At 58.5% G+C, this 19032-nt stretch overlaps 2 protein-coding genes across 3 annotated transcripts in view; one reads left to right on the top strand and one right to left on the bottom strand.

Annotated features, from left to right (window-relative positions):
* Window positions 1-2365, top strand: part of Evl (Enah/Vasp-like) — a 60701-nt gene extending 58336 nt beyond the window's left edge. For both annotated transcript variants that reach the window (XM_013016330.1, XM_013016325.1), the window contains 2 exons: window positions 171-228; window positions 1884-2365. In XM_013016330.1, coding sequence (XP_012871784.1) covers window positions 171-228; window positions 1884-1921 — 96 coding nt within the window. In that variant the 3' untranslated portion in view covers window positions 1922-2365. The remainder of the gene's footprint in view (window positions 1-170; window positions 229-1883) is intronic.
* Window positions 2366-3769: 1404 nt separating this feature from the next.
* Degs2 (delta(4)-desaturase, sphingolipid 2) lies at window positions 3770-6308 on the bottom strand. Its single transcript, XM_013014512.1, has 2 exons — window positions 5572-6308; window positions 3770-4211 (listed from the first exon to the last, which is right to left on the bottom strand). The coding sequence occupies exons 1-2, from the start codon at window positions 6286-6288 to the stop codon at window positions 4065-4067; spliced, it is 864 nt and encodes a 287-aa protein (XP_012869966.1). The 5' UTR covers window positions 6289-6308; the 3' UTR covers window positions 3770-4064.
* Between the last annotated feature and the right edge of the window lie 12724 nt (window positions 6309-19032).

Below are 19032 nucleotides of genomic sequence, written 5' to 3'. Positions count from 1 at the left end.
GGTGACAGCAAAAGCAGGGTTTCCAGGGAGGTGGGGGGCTGGGTGGGAGGTTCCTCCAGACATCTCTCCTGTGGGCGCTGTCCCCCCAACCCCCACTGCCCATCTCCCGAGGCCCCTCCAGTCATCCCCCATGGTCCTCCTGCCTCATCACCAGATCCTCTGCCCCGCAGGAGATCCTGGAGGAGGTAGTTCGTGAGCTGCACAAGGTGAAGGAGGAGATCATTGATGGTGAGTGGGCCTCGCTGGCCTGGGCCGCCACCAGCAGGGCTTCAGGACAGGGAGGCTCACCAGAGTGGCACCTGCCAAGCCATGCACAGTGTGATCCAAGGCCACACAACACCCAAAGAACTGTGTTTCCCCGCCCTCCCTAATCACTATGGAAACAGGTGCCCAAGAGCCAGATGACTTGGCTAAGAACACTGTGGCTCCCTGGGGATGCGCTCTGGCCTGAGGTCCTGCCCGCTGCCAGGAGGGGAGTCAGTGGCTGTCTTCTGAGTTTCTGCTCCTTTGTTGTCTGTTGGGTCCCCTTGCCTTTGTCATCGGCCACACCCAATGTGGCCTCGGAGCTCTGGCAGGACTCCCTCCCGTCTTCCCCTGAGCAGCAGGCTCACAGCCCACGTGGCCCTGTGCTGGAGAGGGGCGCAGTGCTTCCCCCACAAAGGAGCCTCTGGCTCCAAAGAGCAGGCTGGGGCCCGCACATCCTATCAGTCCTTCCAGACCCAGCAGCCTCAGGTCACAGCTCAGATCTGCAGCCAGAGGAAAGGGAAGGTTTGGGCTCAGCAGGCACCAGCCATGGTCGCCCCTCCCCCACAGGGGACAGGATGAAGCCTCACCCATGGCTGACTCCAGAGGGAGAGGGCCCCCAGGGGGTGGGCTGGGAGCCAGTTCCCCGGGCTCCTCCCCCCTCCCCCCCCCCCCGTTTGGCTACACCATTGCCAGCCAGAGCACCACGTCCCTGTCTATCAGTTGGGGCTGCAGTCAGGGCAGGAGATGGGGCATTAATGAAGAAGGAGGGGGAGCCAGAGGGAGCCACAAGGGCAGATGCTGGGGCTTTACCTGGAGTAACCCAGCCTAGGAGTGGTTCCCTTCCAGCCCTCTGGGCCGGGTCTAAGTCAGAACCCAGTTCAGGCCAGAGGCAGGGCTGCCTGGCCAGATGGCTCAGCAGAAGCCAGCTAGGGAGGAAAGCGGGCAGTGGGAGCCATAGGTCCCTGGCCTGTCAGCACCTGTGGGCCCTAGGAGCCTGCCTGCCACAGCCCAGAGTGCTGGGGGAGCTGGCTGTGCCTGTGCCCCAAACACCCCCTCCTAATAGCGGCCACCCTCCCCCCGCCTTCCTGCTGGCTCCAGCCTCTGGAGGACTGTCCTCGGGAGGCCAAGCCAACATTGAAGGGGACAAGGGGGCTGGGGAATATGGAGACAGTGGCAGGGGTGGGAGGGAGGATAGGGGTGGAAGTGGGCAGGAGAAGGAGTTGTTCAGGGAGAGGCTGGGAGAGAACAGGAAAGTGTTGGAGAGAAAGCCCTGCCCTTCTACAGGCTCTGTGCCACTGCACGGCAGAGCCCAGCCTCCACTGCGCTGGAGAAGGGTTCGAGGGACTCCAGGCAGATCTAGATGCCTCCCTAAGCCTGGCTAGCGCCTCCCCTGACAGGGACTCCGGCACAAACTGCCCGTGCAACCCACAAGGACGGTATGTGCCAGGCTGCTGTTCTACTGGGCCTTGAGCCTGTGCCCTGAGTCTCTCACACTCACACACACACTGCAGCCTGGGTTGGGGGCTTCTGGGAGCCTAAGCTGGGGAGGACAGTCGTCAGGCAGGTTGGCAGCAGGCTCAGGATGAGGGGGGCAGGTCGCCGCTGCACCTGAGTGCCCTCTCCCGTCCTGCCCACAGCCATCAGGCAGGAGCTGAGTGGGATCAGCACCACCTAAGCGGCCACCAGCCATGGAGGACAGCGAGGCTCCCCGTGGCCACGGGCCTCCGCACACATCGGAAGCTGGCACTCAAGCTGGGATGTGCTTCGTTTAAGAATCTCAGCCTGTGATACAATAGCAAAATGAGGAACAGAGTTCAACTCCTGGATTTTTTTAGCTTCTACCTGACACAGAACACCAGGTCTATTCTTTTTTGTATTTTATATTTGCTTATTTAAGTGTACATTTTTTTCGGTTTATAGAGAGGACACCCCGTCACCTGCTTCATTAGATGGTTTCCAAGTTTTTTGCTAGGTGACACTGTTGGCCCCTGAGCTGGCAGTGAGCCGCCGGCACGGCGTGGCCTTCCCACGCAGCTCTGCCCCCGGCAGTCGTGTTAACAGTCTGTCCACACAGTGCGTGTTCTGTCCACACAGTAATAAACTGTTTACTGTCCACACGCGCGGGTCCTGCCTCTGGCTCTCTCTTTGTCTTGCTGGTTCCTGGATGCCCTGTGAGCATCCGCAGGGAATTCCCCATGGTCCCAGGTGACCTCCTGCAGTCACAGCTGAGGTCCACCCATAGTCCAGCTGCTGCAGGCCTGGGCTGGCTGACTCTGGCATTCCCCGGCCCAGCCCCTGTACTTCAGTCTGGCTGGTACTCGCATCAACCTAACAGGAAGGACCAGGCTATCCGTTGAGTTGAGAAGCCGAGGCCCAGCCCTAAGCAGGCCGGCCAGGGTGCTGAGTCCACAGCAAAATAGCCTCTTCTTTGCCCCCCGCCCCAGGACCCTGCCTTGGGCCTCCTGGGCACAATCCAGGGCACGCTTCAGAGCCACCCTTGAGCCCTAGGCCGGCTTGTGGTAAAGCCTGGACTTGGCCCTGTGCGGGCACCGCTGCACTCCCAGGAGCTCCCAAGGCCAGGGGCAGGCTTGGCAGGGGGTTCTGGGCTCTTCCCAGTTGCTAGGCTGGCCTGCGCTCCCAGGGCGGGGCCACCTACCTCCGTTCAAAGTCCGGTCTCAGACCCGGCCAGGCATCTGCGCTGTAGCGCTGTTCAAGGGCTCTGGTGCCAGGCACCAGAGGCGCCTCCTATGCCCAGGGCCAGGCTCTTGTGCACCCTCCCCCGCCTTCCCACGGCTGCCTCCACCTGTGGCAGGCACCGTTGGCCAGCTCTGTACCTCGGCCTGGCCCAGGGCTGCGATGGGCTCTGTATGGCTGCCCCACGCCTGTTCCTTTGACAAGGAGGGGATCACTCCACACCCCACTGCTGCCTGCCTGAACTGGACACCAAAACCGACCCCAGCCTGGACCCTGAAGACCACCCTGCTAAGCAGAGGCTGCCTCCCTGTGCTGCCAGCTGTACCATCAGCTACGCTGCAGACAGGACAGAGCCTCGTGGTCCCCTCACAAATGCCAAGCCCAGTGCCCAGCCTGGCTCCCCGAGCTGTGCCACCTTTGTGGCCACCTGTCTGTCCAGCCACCCATCTGGCACTGGCCTGTTCTACGCGGAGCTTCTGAAGTTCCTCTGAACCTAAGCCTCAGGCGGGGGACTTCAAAGAATGAAAGGCCCGGGGACATGGGGCAGGCCCAGGGAGCAGGGCATGCATCTGCGGAACTTGGAGTCAGGGGCTCCCAGCTGCTCCTGGGACTCGCAGACACCTTCTACCCGTGTCCACCCGGGAAGAGCCGCCAGAAAATGCCTGTGCCACAGACTGCCCTCCAAAGGGTGAGGCGAGCATGGCAGGACTGGGGTATGGCTGGATGCCACCTCCTGGGTTCTAGACCTCACACCCTGGCAGCCCGAGCTACAGCCAAGACTATCCCTCAGAAGCACAGTGGACAGGCTGAGGACAAGTGCTGAATTTAATCTGGGGCACAAGAACACCAGAGAAGCCAGCGCCTCAGACATCACGGGGACAGAGCACTGACCACAGCCAAGCAGGGCTGGCGTTGCCCAGGGAGGCCCAGAAGAGCCCGGGTGAGTCTGCGCAGATGCGCCACGCCGGGCCTGTCTGCCATTGCTGGGCAAAGCTGTGATGGCAACTCCTGGGGCTCGGCAGGACCAAAAGCAATAGCCTAGGGACGGGAACCAGCGCAGCCAAACCAGTTCTGGGCGCAGCGGGCAGGGGCCCAGCTCTGAGCTGCAGCAGAGGGGCAGCAGCTCACAGGCGGTCATCCGCCACCTTGCACACCCGCTTCACCCTGGCGTAGGGCCCCAGAGAATCCTCAAACACAAAGTCCCAGAGTACCTTCACCCACGAGTGGTGCTGCGGCAGGTGGTCGTAGTACTCGGGTGCAATCTTCCGCACCTGTGGAGAGGGGCAAGGTCAGGGCCATGCCTCAGCCAGAGTGCCCACCACGTGCCAACTGCCCCCCCGGGCACTGCCACTCCCCGGGCACCCTGAAGCTGCTGTTGGGGCCCCACCTGCCAAGCTTGGGGCCCAGTCTCGGGCCAGGGCCACCCTCTCAGAAACACAGTGCTCCAGCTGCGGAGCAAGTACTGTTCTGAGTCCCTCCCACAAGTGGAAGTGGAGTTCAAAACTCACCCCACCCCAGAACCCAGCAACCTCCTCATCCAAGGCAAAGGCGGAGCCCGTGGGGCCTCCCGCTGTCCTCTGCAGAGCTCCAATGCACAGCCTGGCCTGCACCCCCTGAGCCTCAGCTCCCATCAGTGCTTCTCAGCCAGCCCCTCACCACACGCCCTTCCTCTGCCTGCAGCCCAGGGCCCCTGGCAGAGCACCCTCTCCGCTCCCCGGGGGCCCTGCGTCACTGGAGATGGCAGATGAGGGGCGGCACTCAGGCACCAGCAGGCAGCTCTCCCTGCACTGGCGCTCAGCAGATGCTCTCCATGGCTGCTGGGTCCAGACTGTCTCAACACTGCGTCCCACAAGTGCCCTCCTCCTCCCAGCCACCCCTTGTTCTCTGCCCAGAGGGGAGGTTTGCTGAGGTGGGGCCGGCAAAGCGTTGGCACCGTTGCTAGAGAGCCGTGCGCCCCGGCATGCCCTTAGGCACCAAGGTGGGCATCCGTGAAGCACGTCCACCTGCACAGAGGGTCTACAGACCCTCCCCCAGCCTCTCCCGTGGCCTCTGCCCCCTTACTGTTGTGGCATCAGAATGTCAGCCCTGACCAGGTGGCGACTGAGGGGCACCCCTCTCTTCCTCCTTTCTCAGCCTCAAGTCCCCTGACTCCATCTCTCCAGGCCTCCTGAGACTCAAGTCAGACCCCAGGTTGCCCGAGCACAGCCAGTTCTGGGCTGAGGAGGCCCCTGCAGCGCCACAGGCTGTGACGAGAAATGCGCAGGTGTTGGGAGTCGGGAGAGATGTCTTCACTGATGCAAAGCTCTCCTTGGCTGAGAGGACGCTGGGGGGCCGTGGGCCGAAGCCGGCCTGAGACGCACAGCCAGCCACTGTGCATCCACAAGCCCTCGCCAGCCCAGGCGCCCACAGCCGCCTCCCGCGCCTGCCTCACCCTCCAGCCAGGCCCGGGCACGGGTTCTGACAGGGAGGAGAGGGAAGGGAGGAGAGAGCCCTGGCATTGGGAATGGCAATGACCATCCCCTGGCCAGTTCCAGAAGGAAGAGGCAGGCTGGGCACAACCCGGGGCCCTTCCCTGGGCTCCCACACAGCCCTGGGCCGCCTCATCCCTGCCCAGCCCCGCAGCACACGTACCAGGGGCAGGTTGCAGCCTGGGATGCTGGGGAAGTCGTGGTGCTCCATGTGATACCCCACGTTGAAGGTGATCCAGTTCAGGGGCCCGTAGTAGGAGTAGGTCTCATGGCCCTTCAGGAACATGTAATGCTCAGCCACAAAGTGGCCCGAGATGGGGTGCAGGCCCAGGCCCAGGAGGGAGCTCGCCAGGAGGTAGACCACAGGCTTGATCCCCCAGAGGACAAAGATGGTGACATCCGCCGCCATCTGCACCAGGGCGTTGAGGATCTCCATGCGGGTCACGGCCTTGGGGTTCACGTAGAGTGGCCGCAGAGAGTAGAAGAAGGGCTGCAGCACCAGCCAGAGCAGCTTGCGGGCCGGCGTGCAGAAGAGCCAGCCCTCCAGCCGCGTGGGCACGTCCACGTCCAGCCCGTCTCCACCCAGGTAGCGGTGGTGGTCCACGTGGTACTTCTTGAAGGAGGTGGCATAGGGCAGGCCGATGGGCAGGTTGGCAAAGATGGCAAACCAGCGGTTGTAGGCAGGGTAGCGTGTGCCGAAGGCGGTGTTGTGTGAGATGTCATGGATGGCCAGTGTCAGAGAGTGATTCACGCAGCCACCAAACACATAAGCCCAGAAAAAGAGCCAGCGCCACGCGAGGCCGCGCACCAGCCAGCAGGCCAGCAGCTGCGACAGCACCAGCACCAGCACCGTCCACTTGATCTGCGGGTCTGGCGTCATCAGAGCCTTGATGGCCGGGTACTTGGCTGCGGGAGAGACAAGGGAGCCACGCGAGGTCACACACACTGCCGGGCTCTCTTCCGCCCGTTCAGCCTTTCATCTGCCATCCTGCCGTCTCCCCTTCCCCGAGCTCAGGCAGAGGCCTGACCCAGGGCCACACCAACACCCAAGGACTTCTAATAACCTGACACTGATGGCTCACCCTACTGGGCGAATCAGGAGGCCTCTGAGGGTTGAGGATCAGTTCCAAGTCCGCCTCTTCTCTCTGATTAACCACCCAAAAGCCCTTAGTTAAAGTCCCTAGTACTGGCACATGGAAATAATAAAAGGACAGGCCAGGCCCACCTCCCCATCCCCCAGGGAGACTTTCTGGGGTGCTAAGAGCCTATGTGAGCTCAGGTCCCAGCAGCCACCGCAGCGGTCCCCACACATCCCTGCGGACTCAGCCGGAGGCCTAGACACCACCCAAGCGGGACCCCAACTCCTCAGGCACCTGGGGGTGGCCAGGGAAGGAGGACATAAAGAGATCTGGCTTTACCTCAAGTGTTTGCAGCTCTTAAAAGGAGAACTGCAGGAAATCGGGTAAGCGGTGGAGCGCCCTGCTCCTGGAGGCAGGTATTTGTTATGCTATCTTTTGTACTTTGCTGTATTTTGTTTTACAGACAATGCCAGTGGAAGGGAGCCAAGCTACGCTGGTTGGCCAGAACAGCCGCCTTGCAGGGAAGGCAGTGCTGGCACTGGGGGCTGGGCAGGGTGGGACAGCTGTGCCTTCCAGAGCCCAGGAGGAGCGGGCAGGTTGGTGAAAGGGCAGGAGCCCCTCCCGCACCCAGGGAGGCAGGCACCTGTCCCGACCCTCACAGGTGGCACCAGCTGTCCCGTGCAGATAGGTAAACCAAGACTATCAGGGCAGGGGCTCGTGGCACAGCACCTTGGGTTAACCAGCACTGATCTTTGGGGTCCCCAGAGCTCTGGCATCTGCCCTATCTGACCCCACAAGCAGCTGGGGGTCTTAACTCACCCTCCCCAGGGCTCCTAGAGCTGCAAGCTCAGCCCCAAACCAACCAGCCAGGCTAAGGTGGCCTTGCCCACCATGTGTGCATATGTGTGTGTGCATGTATGTGTGTATAGCAATTTGAACTCAGAGCCTTAAGATCTTACTGAGCACTCAAGGCTGGAGCTCTACCACCTGAGCCACACCTCTACTTCTGGTTTTTACTGGTTAATTGGAGATAAGAGATTTGTCTGCCCAGGCTAGCTTTGAATTTGATCCTCCAATCTTAGCCTCCTGAGTAGTTAGGATTACAAGTGTGAGCCACTGGCCCCTGGTCTGGCTCTGCTTGTGTTCAGGATGACCCACGAATGGGGTCCTCCCTGCGAAGGCTCACAATGGCTCAGTGATACAGAAACACGCTGGGACCAGGCAATGCACCTAGGGCTTGTCCTTGGCCTCCAGGCCCCAAGAAGACAACAAGCTGCATCCTCTGGTCTCTCCAGCAACTGAAGACAAACTGTAAGTGAAACTAGGGGCTTCTACCCAAGCAGCCACTTCCTTCATCTGCAACCACAGGCCATCTGTCCAGGAAGCTGTCTCCTCGCTGGAACTCCTACCAAGCTTTTGCTGCCACCTGTAGCTCTGATGAGCAGCAGCCTGAGGACACGCAGCAGGAGGCTCAATGGGCTTCATCCACCACCCAGTGTCAATGCTAGGCCCAACAAGAAGACAAAGACAGGCACCGGTGGCTCACGCCTGTAATCCTAACTAAGCAGGAGGCTGAGATCTGAGGATTACGGTTCAAGGCCAGCCCAGGCAAGAAAATCCATGAGACTCTTATCTCCAATAAACCACTAGAAAACCAGAAGTGGAGCTGTGGCTCAAGTGGTAGAGCACTGGCCTTGAGCAGGGACAGTGCCCAAGTCCAGAGTTCAAGCCCCACGACCGACCAAAAAAAAAAAAAAGATAACCCAATCAAAAATGGCCAAAAAGTTGCTCATAACTGTAATCCCAGCTACTTGGGAGGAGGAGATAGTAGAACTTAGGTTCAAGGCTGACCCTAGGCAGAAGCTTAAGTCCCTATTATGAGAAATATCCAAAGCGCAAAGGGCCAGGGGCATGGCTCAAGTAATAGAACACCTGCCTAGCAAATGCAAAGATCTGAATTCAAACACAAGCATCACCAAGAAAGAAAAAATCAACAATGTCTCCAAAGAAATAGAACTGACAGAGACAAATGGATGCTCAGTGTCTTCTCATCAACGAATCAGATCCAAGCAGCATCAAATCAAAATCACTTCTTGCCAGCTAGGATTACTAGAATTTTACTCTTTATTTTTTATATTTTTGGTTGTTCTGCGGTTTGAACCCAGGATCTCGTGCTTGCTAATAAGCAGGTGCTCGGCCACTGAGCCAAACCTCTAGCCCCTTTTTGGTAATGGTTTATTTCTAAATAGGGTCTTGTACTCTGTCCAGGAATATACCTGGACTGTGATCCACCTATTTCAGGCTTTTCATAATAGCTAGAGTGACAGGCATATGTATATATGTCTGCTTATGGATAATTCATGATAATCTCATGAACTTTTCCACCTGGACAGGCCTTGATCTTCCCAATCTCAGCCTTCCAAGATTATAGGCATGAGCCACTGGCATCCAGCCAAGCCCAGGGCTTTAAGGAAGCCTAGACAGAATAGAGAGAGAGAGCATTTACACACACACACAGTGCACACGTGCATGCCCTTCCAGCTTCAGGGCATCTGATATTGACCCCAAACCCTGTGTTTGGGGTCTTCAGCACGATCCTGGAATAAACTATTGAGACAAAGTTTAGGTCAGGCTGTCAAAGGCGCCCACAGAAGTTCCTGGCCGGTAGGTGCTTCTGGGAAAGGTGTTAGAGATAATGGTGGTATCTGACCATGTAACTTGGGGCTCTGTTCACATTGCTTAACCACAGCCAGACATCTGGCGGGAGGAGACCTGGCTGGGCTCCAGACTGTCCCCCAGGCCCTAGGCGTACCCATTGTCACGATGGAAGAGGACAATCTGGCACCCATGGTGAGCAGAATGGCAGGGCTACATCCACTCGGCCTGTGCTTGCTGTCAGTGACAGGCAGGAAAACATGAGGGGCAGGTGGCACAGAGCCTGCTAACCGGAGCACCTGAGATGAACAGGTGCCAAGGCCATGGCCGGCAGGAAGGACCCAGGCGTGAGATAGACTGCTCCGTGGGGCCATGGGGAGGATGCGGACCCCTCCGGAACCAGGAGAGATGAGGAAGCCCTGCAGACACCCTGGATTTCGGTACGGATCTGAGCCACCTCTGTGGAACTTGGTCATGGAGAATCAGGACGCGATGCAGCCCCGAGGCTCCTCTCCGCCCGTGGCCAGAGGTACCCCAGCATCCTCCCACCAGGCTCGGCAGGGTGTGTCTGCAGGCAGGGGTGTCCCAAGGACGCGGGCAGGGGGAGGCCGGGCAGCAGCCCGGTCACTGGGGAGAGGCAGCTGTTCCTGCTGCTCGCAGCACGTGGAGGAAAGGGTGAGGGTCGGGCCTCACCCCTGCTTGTTCCCGCCCCACCAGAGGCCAGAGTCCATGGGAAGACCTGAGAACTTCCGTGTCACCTGGAAAGACTGCAGCCACTGGAGACGAGGCCCGTGACCGTGGTGAAGAAGTCACAGGCAGAGTCCCTGTACCTGTGTATACACAGCGATCACACGCGGAGGACTCCCTGGGGCAGTGGCCTGCCCCTCCCCTGCCCAGACCCAGGTGTGGGCCAATGGATTTTACAGATAGGCAGCCCCTACTTCTCCTTGGCAGAAGGCCAAGCCTTGGGACATGGGTGGGGCTGGCCACACCTGCATCTGCTGAGCGCAAGAGCAGGCGGAAAAGCCTTGATTTTTTTTTTTTTTTTTTTTTGTCATGGGTCCTGAACTCTGGGCCTGGGCCTGTCCCTCAGCTCTTCAGCTCAAGGCTAGCGCTCTACCACTTGAGCCACAGCGCCACTTCCGGCTTTTTCTGCTTATGTGGTGCTGAGGAATTGAACCCAGGACCTCATGCATGCAAGGCAAGCGCTCTACCACTGAGCCACCTTCCCAGCCCCAAAAGCCCTGATCTTAACCCCAAGCTAGCACCTGCTCGCAGCCCAAATCCCTAGAAATAAGGATGGCTGTGACCTTGCACGTGACCTGCACCGTGGCTCTTGCTGTCCCCGTCTGTTGAACACAGATGCAAGTCCTACCTCTAAGGTGGGCGGTGGGGAGCGAATCAGGACACACGTGGGTGTCCCTCCCCCGCTCCCGTGCCCGCAGCCCCCTTTGTCCTTGTCACTCCATCTCAGAGACAGACGCATGACATGAAGGACAGTGCCCCTCCTCACCCTTCCCCCAGTCTCTCCCACCACCGGGGGGGCGGGGAGGGGGCACTGAGCCCCTGGAATCTCAGAGCAGCCACAGGGGCCTTTCATCCAGCAGCACCCCCACGTGCCCCTTGGTCCCACACCGGCTGCCTGTCCAGGGCCTCCCCAGCCTTCTGCCTCCTGTGGGAAACAGGCCAAGGGTTCGAATCCCTCTAGGCTGTGGAGAGCCAGGGAAGGGTCCAAATCTCTGGAGCAGGTTCTCCATCACATGAGGCGTCTCTGTGTGAGGGGACCATGCCTTTCTCACTGGGCCGGGCCAGACCCTGAGCTTAGGCTCACAGCCACAGGGAGACACGGACCCAACCAGCGCGCTGGCGGCAGCTGACCATCGCCAGCTGCCGAGGTGGTGTGATCCCCAAAGAAGGGACAGACACAGAGCCCATGCCCTTTGACCTGCCTGAGTCCCGGAACCCCATGGCACTCACAGAAGCCCTGGAGCTGAGCAGGCTGGGAGCGCCCTGCCCACAGCGCGTGTGCCAGAGGCCTTCCAGCGCTCCCAGGAGGACCCCCCCCACCGCTCACAGACCCAATGCGCAGAGGGCAGCCCAGGCAGAGACCGCACTGAGCTTCGAGGGAGTCCCTAGAAAGGCCCTCCAGCTGCCCTGGACCTCCTGAAGTCACCCCAACAACACCTAGGAATAAGGTCAATGGACTGTGGGCTCCCCAAATCTCGCTCATCGAACTGCAGACACCCACCCCCCCCCCAGTTATAGGGCTGAAAGTCCCGTGGGAACAGGCAGCCTTGGGGTCTCCCGGGGGCCCACGCCGTGCAGACCGGACCATAGGACAGGTCGCACGAGGGTGACCGGAGTGTCAGCGCTCACTAGGTAAGGGACGCCAAAGTTCAGAAGGGGGGGATAGCTGGGTGAGTGGGTCACAGGCAGACAAAGGGAGCCATTGAGAGCAGCCTGAGGCACGGTGGCTCAAGGGGGAGGGGGGGATCAGCGGATGCAGCCCTGGGACCCAGTGGGCTCGCTGCTGAGCTCTGACAGGAAAGGGGAGAGGAACCAAGCACGAACAAGTGCGTGGCACTGGAACGCTGGAAACGAACTCTACCACTTGTGGAAAATCTGGGAGAGAGCGCGGGAAGGGGTGGCTGTCCACAAAGAAGTGTGCTCACTACCTGATTTATGCAGCGGACACCCCTGAACATCACCTTCACAACAATTTGAAATTTTTGAAAAACGGGGAAGAATCATGGGACAGAGAAGGAAGGGATCCTGGTCTGACGGCAGAGGCCTCTTGCAGGGTTCGAGGAAGGGGGACAGGTGGCAGGTAAAGTGAGCAAGGGAGCCGCAGGGGTCCACGGCCTGGAGCTCCGACTCCTCTAGCATAGGAGGGGTTGGGAAGTCCAAGAGGAGGAGACGAACCCCTCACTATAGACATCAGAAGCCGCACCTGGCTGAGATCTGAGGATCACAGTTCTAAGCCAGCCCAGGTGGTATGGTTCCATTTTGAGCTTTGCCTTTGTTTTCAGGATTTTAGACTTGATGGGCCTATTTCCCAGAATGAAAAAAAATGCATCTGGTCCCCCTCCCCTGAACAACCTAACCCCCCTTTGATTGTTGAATTAAATACTGACCCATAAAACAGGTTGTAATCTGGCTCCAACTGGAGACACCATGAGCTTACAGTCAACCCTGCCTTTTGCACATGCTTACAGTCAACTCTGCCTGTGTGTGGTCTGGTATAACTGTACAATCCTTTGTGTATTACAATCCCATTGGTCACCTGCGCATGACCAGGCTCAACCGCATGGATTTTTCCTTTAAAAACCAAAGAATGGGGGCTGCTCAGGGTTGCAGTATCAGCTCCCGAGCCTGTGCTGCGGCGCTGGCCGGTCAGTGTGAGAACCTTCTCAATAAAGTTGCTTCTTCATTAACAACTTTGTTGCGGTGGGCTCTGTCACTCTGGATGACTATGTGGGCTTGCCTGCCTGAGGAGGGGTCTTCCCACTACACAGGCGGGAAAGTCCCTGAGGGTCTTATCTCCAATAAACTAAAAAAAGCCACAAATGGAGCTGTAGCTCAAGTGGTAGAGCACCAGCCTTGAGCAAAAGGCGAATGGCACCCCGGTCCTAAGCTCAAGCCCCAAGACAGGCACAAAACAGAAAACACAGGTGAAGGGTTGGGTTCCACTGTGCACAGACCCCAGACACCCCCAGCTCGGCTGCCTGTGCCCTGCGGCGGGGCCTGCCCACCTCCAGCCAGGGCTCGCCCTGAGGAGTGGGGGGAGGGGAGCCTATGCAGCCAAGTGAAACCAAAAACCAAATGTCATGCAAATAATGTCGCATGGAAATAATGTCCCAACAGAGACCCCCAGTGAGGCCCAAGGCGGCTAGGCGGCTGTCTATGGATACAGCCATAGCTACAAGTCCCAGTGTCCAGAAAGACAGGATGGTTCCAAGGCCCAAGGAGGACCTGAAGATACTTGGCAAAGTCAATAGCACCAAGATTTGAACTCAGTCCCAAGTTCAGGCCTGCACAAGGCCCTTACACCTCCCAGCCCCCCCGCCAATATCTGACACTCCTTCAGGTTTCCTCCCTGTTCAGGAAGTGATGCCAAGATGAAGAAACTGAGCCCCCCCAGCAGATGGAGAAACACACACCGATTTCCCCTGGTCCTCCAGAAAGGAAGAGAAGATGCTGCCCTGCCATTGCTGCCTTCCTCCAGAGCTGGCGCCATGACGGCTGCGTGTCCTCAGGCAAAGCCGCGCCCTCGCCAGGCCTGCCTCCCCCTTTCTACCTCTAAGGCATTGGTTCTGAAGGCCGGAGTCTGGAGCATGTGGAGGTGGGGGGAGGGGTCTCTGCTGGGGACACCTGGCCATGGAGGTTGGCAGAGGAGGAAGCAGCTGAAGGGTGAGGCGGGCGGGGCTCCACCACCTGTCCACTGTCACACCATAGCAGACTCATCAGAGGGCCAAGCACAGGGGGTTGGGAAGGAGACCAGCTCAACCATGCTCTAGCTCTGATGCATACTTGTTTGTTTTTTGTTTTGTTTTTTCTAGAATCCTCCAGAGAAGTCAGGAGAATTGCCATGGGGGGGTGGGGAGAGGACAGAATCAGGTGCTGGGCATGGGGATACTGCCCTTTCCCCACACCAGCAGCAGAGAGTGACCTAAACCCCACACCAGAACCCCAGTACCCCTAGTGACTAGTGGAGATAGGCGGTCACTCCCAGCAGCGAGCCACTGGCCTCTCCTCACTTCTCCTCTGGACTCTGCTGGGCCCTGGGCCTCAGCCCTACCGTACTTGCCCAGGAGGCCAAGTGCAAGCACTGTTTGTGGACCAGAGCAGTGACCTTCTCTTTCTCCCCATGTCCCGGGGCCACCTCTGCAGCGCACAGGCTTCCCAGCTCCCTCCACAAAGCTGCAGGGTGCTGGTGATGCCACCTGGTGGCCACAGCAGGAAGTACTTAGTTGGGCACCTACCTGTGGCTCTGCCTTTTCCCCCACCGGCTGGGTGGCCTGACCTCTCACCAGCCTACTTCACCACAGCACCCAAGGTCCTCATTTTTTTTTTTTTTGCCACTCCTAGGGTTTGAACTCAGGGCCTGGGCTCTGTCCCTGAGCTTCTTTTGCTCAAGGCTAGCACTCTACCACTTGAGCCACAGTGCTACTTCCAGCATGTATGTGGTACTGAGGAGTCAAGCCCAGGGCTGCATGCATGCTAGGCAAGTGCTCCACCACTGAGCCACCTTCCCAGCCCCAAAGGGCTCTTATCCCCGCCTACTCACCTGATTCCTCAGCTCAGCTCTGTCCTACTGCTGTGGGGCTGTCTCCCAAGCTTGTTTCCCACACCCTGGTTCTGAACTGAAAGGCCCTGCCTCATGCGTAAGGGAGGCACTTTGTGCACACCATTCAGCACAGGAAATGCGCACTGTGGTCCAAAGTGCCTCCAAGAACCCACACCGCCTCTGGGCCACTTGCTAAACCTGCTCCTCACCCTGGTGACAAATGTGTGCCCAAGGTCCCTGCAGATCCCCGCTGATGGCAGAGGTGGTGGGGCAGGCCAGCCCGGAGGAGCGCAGGCCTGGCCAACGGCTGCCAGGAGAGACACGACATGCCAGACAGGCAGCTGGAGGTGGCCGGGGAAGTGGAATATAGGGATCTGAGGGAGGGAACAGCCTGAAAACATGGAAACATTCTAACACTGAGTAATGAGCCTTACTGAAAAGCACTGGACTGTGCCCCTCACCTGAGTGACTGCCTGGCACGCTAATCACTGCAATAAAGCTATTAAAAATTAAAGAAGGAACATAAAGTCAGGGTACAGAGGCCAGGGCTCAGGAGAAAATAGGAAGCTGTGGGGGGCACAGGATGCTGGTCCGTGTGTACCAGCACCACCACAGCCAAGCTCCGCTGCAGCTGGCTGAGAACCCTGGCCACTGCACATCGCCAGACAGCCCAGCCTATGAAATGTCTGTGAGCCAAAGAAAAGGGACACAAGGCAAGACGATGACAAAGGTGAAGACAAAATAGCAGAAGCAGAAGGGAGAAGCAGAGGAGGAGGAAGGAAAGAAGGAAGGAAGGAAGGAAGAAGGAGGGAGGGAGGAAGAAGGCTCCAAGCTGACAAAGGACAAAATAGCTTGGTTCTGATTGTCAATGTGCCTCCAAAGTTCACAGAGTGGAACCCGAATCCCTGCGTGGCACGCAGCTGCAGAGGCCTGACGAGCTCTGTGAGGTCCCTCACCCCTTCTGCCACATGAGGACACAGCAAGAAGACAACGTCTGCAACCAAGGAGATGGCAAAGTCTTTGTGAAGGGTCTGCTGTCTGCATGCTGCTGACGCGGCGCAGGGACGGCGGAGTCAGACCCCTACCCACCACCCCACCGCCCACTGCAGAATGACGCCCAGGGCTACAGGTCTCCACCGTGAGGGAAAGGCTAGTTCAATGGGGATGATGGCAGCAGGCAGGGCCAGCTCATGGGACAGAAGGGATATACCGTGGCCCACCTCAGGCTGCACCACATATGGGTAGCTGGGAACTGGCCCTATGGAAGTATTTACAGAGAGCCAATGATTTTACCAACATAACCTGTGTGTGTGCGTGTGTGTGTGTGCGTGCGTGTGTAAATGCACATATGCCATGTGTTGCTGGAGAGCATGTCTTTGGAAATACTGTGTAGGCTGAGACCTAAAGAATTCACAAAAAGTAGACAGAGGAGGCACAAGGAGAGAAGGATTGCAGAAGAAGGGGTGAGGGGAATGGGGCCGTTGGGCCCAGGCTTCCATCTCCAGTAGACGGGGGGGGGGGGGGGGGACTCTAGCCAAGCACCAATGGTTTACACATGTAATCCTAGCTACCCAGGAGGCTGAGATCTGAAGATCATGGTTCATAGCCAGCCCAGGCAGGAAAGTCTGTGAAACCCTTATCTGTAATTAAGCACCAAAAAAGCCAGAGTGAACCTGTGGCACAAGTGGTAGAGTACTAGCCTTGGGCAAACAACAACAACAAAACAGGCCCTGAGTTCAAGTCCCAGAGCTCGCACACACACAAAATTCTAGCAGAGGCGTGCTTGTAGACGCCAGGGTGTGGGAGGTGGCTAGAAGACCACCGCATGGGGAAAGGTGGACAGGAGGAAGCAGGGGGCTGTGTGTTGGGATGCCCAGTGGGCCAGAGCAGAGACCAGATTTTAGCTAAGGAGTTTTCTGAGACTGAGAGCTAGGGGCTGCTAGGGGTCCTGTCCCGCCCATGTTCCCCGGCCTCCCCTCTTCTAGGCAGGGGCTCTTCTTGCTCTACCATTGGCCACCTCTGCTGCCCATCACAACTGCAGTCCAGGAACCACTAAATCCTTGGCCCCCTGGGGATGGGCAGGAAGCAGGCAGACTCCTCTCCGCTTTCCATGGCCCGCACACCACCCGAAGCGGGGCATCTCCATGGCGGGATGGCAAATCTACACATCTCCCGTGGCTCAGGCCGGCTCTGCTCTGGAATTTTTCCGGGCCACCGAGAGAGCAGCCGCAGCCAGTACTTTCTGAGGCAAACAACCCAGCAATGCCGCAGGGCTGCTTCCTGGTCTTCTTGGTTTGATTCAAATTTTCATGAGCTGTGTTTGCCCTGCTTTCACATTTTTTTTTAAAGCAAACAAAAATCACAAAGCTATTTGTTTTCAAAGAAGTGCATCATGCCCGTCCCCTCCCTGCCTGGCTCCCCAGGCCTGGCCGACTGGCGCCCCTGAGTTCCGTCCCTGCCCACCCCGGACAAGGGCCATCCGCCCTCGCTGGGGGACCTCACCGGGGACCATGGTTCTTGGTTGCCTTGGCATCCAGTTTTCTCAGGATGCTGTATCCTGGAGAACACCTTCCTGGCCCGCACAGGAGCTAGACGTGGACTTTGGCCCCATTCATGGAACACCTGGAAGCAGCCTTTTGTAGGGACCGGGGCACTGGACTCTGAGATTAGGATGTTAACTAAACACCTGCTAGCCCCAGGAGCCGATACGGGCTGCATCAGCTAGCTGGATGGAGCCCAAGAAGGTGTGGGTCCAATAGGCCTTCTGCGTCCTCTGTGCTGTGTGGACCTGAGCAAGTTGCTCCTCCTCTCCGATCCCCACTCTATACCTCTTCTGAAAAGACCCAGTGCCGTTGAACAAAGCATTTCTCCCAGGGCTGGGAGCAGCAGAGAGGAAAGCCGGGCTGGTCTGTAAGATGTTCGTAACACCACGGCTGTATGTGCTTCTGTCACAGAGTCCAGGCCAGCGCCATCGGAAGACCATTACTAACCCTTTACCTTGCCCAAACTTCCCCCTCTGTATTTGTGGACTGACTCACCCGTCGCTTGTGAATGGCTGTTGGACTCCTGGCTAGATCAGACCCACAATCTCAAGACCTCCACCCCAGGGACCAGAGCCCAGGCACCAGAGCCTGGGAGTGGACACCCAGACGAGTCCGACTAGCCAGGGGCTCCTGGAGGAGAGAGACCTGAGCCTAGCCAGGGAGGCTGAGCCCAGAGCCCAGTGGAGTTAGGCAAGGACTGACACATTCCTAGGAAGGAGGCCTGGCACTCAAACAGGGAGCGTGGGAGGGTGAGGGGTGTCGTGAAGAGGGATGGGCTGACCCGCGGGGCCCAGGGAGGATGTCTCCCTCTCCTCCAAGTCTTCCTTGCTTTTCTGAAGCCTGGATGGATTCCAGACCAGTGGCTTCCCTTTTGAAGAGATCTTCCTGCGTGGCCTGGGCACACACACCTAATCTCAGCACCAGGAAACAGAGTCAAGGCGAGCCAAGCCAGCCTGAGCTACCTGGAGTTCCAGGTCAGCCTCAGCTACGAAACGACTGCTGTCTCGAAAACAGAAAAGAGTCAAGCCCTGGTGGCTCTCGTCTATAATCCTAGCTAGTCAGGAGGCTAAGATCTGAGGATTGTAGGTGGAAGCCAGCCTGGGAAGAAAAGTCCCCTCGAGACTCTTATCTCCAATAAACCACTGAAAAACCAGAAGTGGTGCTGTGGCTCAGGTGGTAGGAGTGCTAGCCTTGAGCACAAAGAAGGTCAGGGACAGCACCCAGGCCGTGAGTTCAAGCCCCACAACTGACAAGAAGAAAGAGAAAATGAGAAGAAAAAAAAAAGAGATCCTGAGGTTTGTTCTGGAGTCCCTCATGCCTCCTGCTCATCCTGACACCCACCCTGCCCGGCAGGACTGCGCAGGCTGGGCTGGAGGTCAGTGTCTGGACGCCTCAGGCCCGACCTCCTCCTCAGCAGCATGAGCCCCAGTGGTCAGCGACAGGCAGAGGCTGCCTGGACTGCCCCAGCTTTCTCCACCGGGGCCCGGTGTCTGGTGAGGGGAGCTGGGAGGCAGCCCCTGTGCCAGCCTCAACCCCGCCAGGGTGGTGGGTGGGAGGGAGGGATGGCCCAGCCCCCTCAGAGCCCGGTGGGTGGCCTTCCCCACAGGTATGACTCCTTCTCACGGAGTGCACACACAGGGTCGCAGCCCCTGAACCCCGAACTACGGGGGACCAGTCAGGTGCCTCCTGTGTTTGAAACATTAAAGTCCATGCCAAAGATGCTTCCACAGACCCCGGAGGGAAAGACCAACGAACAGAGTGGAATTAGAAAAGCGTAGAAAGTTCTGTAAACGCAAAAGTCAAGATGCCACAAGCAGGCAAAGCGCGACCTCTTCTTTAAAGGGTTCTGGCAACAAGAAAACCCCCGCCAACCACAATGGACAATGCCGTCTGCACCACAATGGACAATGCCGTCTGCAACCAGCCGTCCGACAAATGCAAGTAAGTCTACCAGGAAGCAGTTCGTGCCGCGAAGGCGATGGAGGACGCTCCAGGGAAGCCGGCGGCGCGGGGCGCACGCAGCGCGGGTCCCCCCGCAACCCCGGGGCCCCGCAGCCCGG

The sequence above is a fragment of the Dipodomys ordii genome, unplaced genomic scaffold, assembly GCF_000151885.1.
Source record: "Dipodomys ordii isolate 6190 unplaced genomic scaffold, Dord_2.0 Scaffold2, whole genome shotgun sequence".
In the NCBI taxonomy this organism is placed as follows: domain Eukaryota; kingdom Metazoa; phylum Chordata; class Mammalia; order Rodentia; family Heteromyidae; genus Dipodomys; species Dipodomys ordii.
The sequence above is the reverse complement of the archived record's forward strand: the minus strand, read 5'-3'. Positions and strand labels throughout refer to the sequence as shown.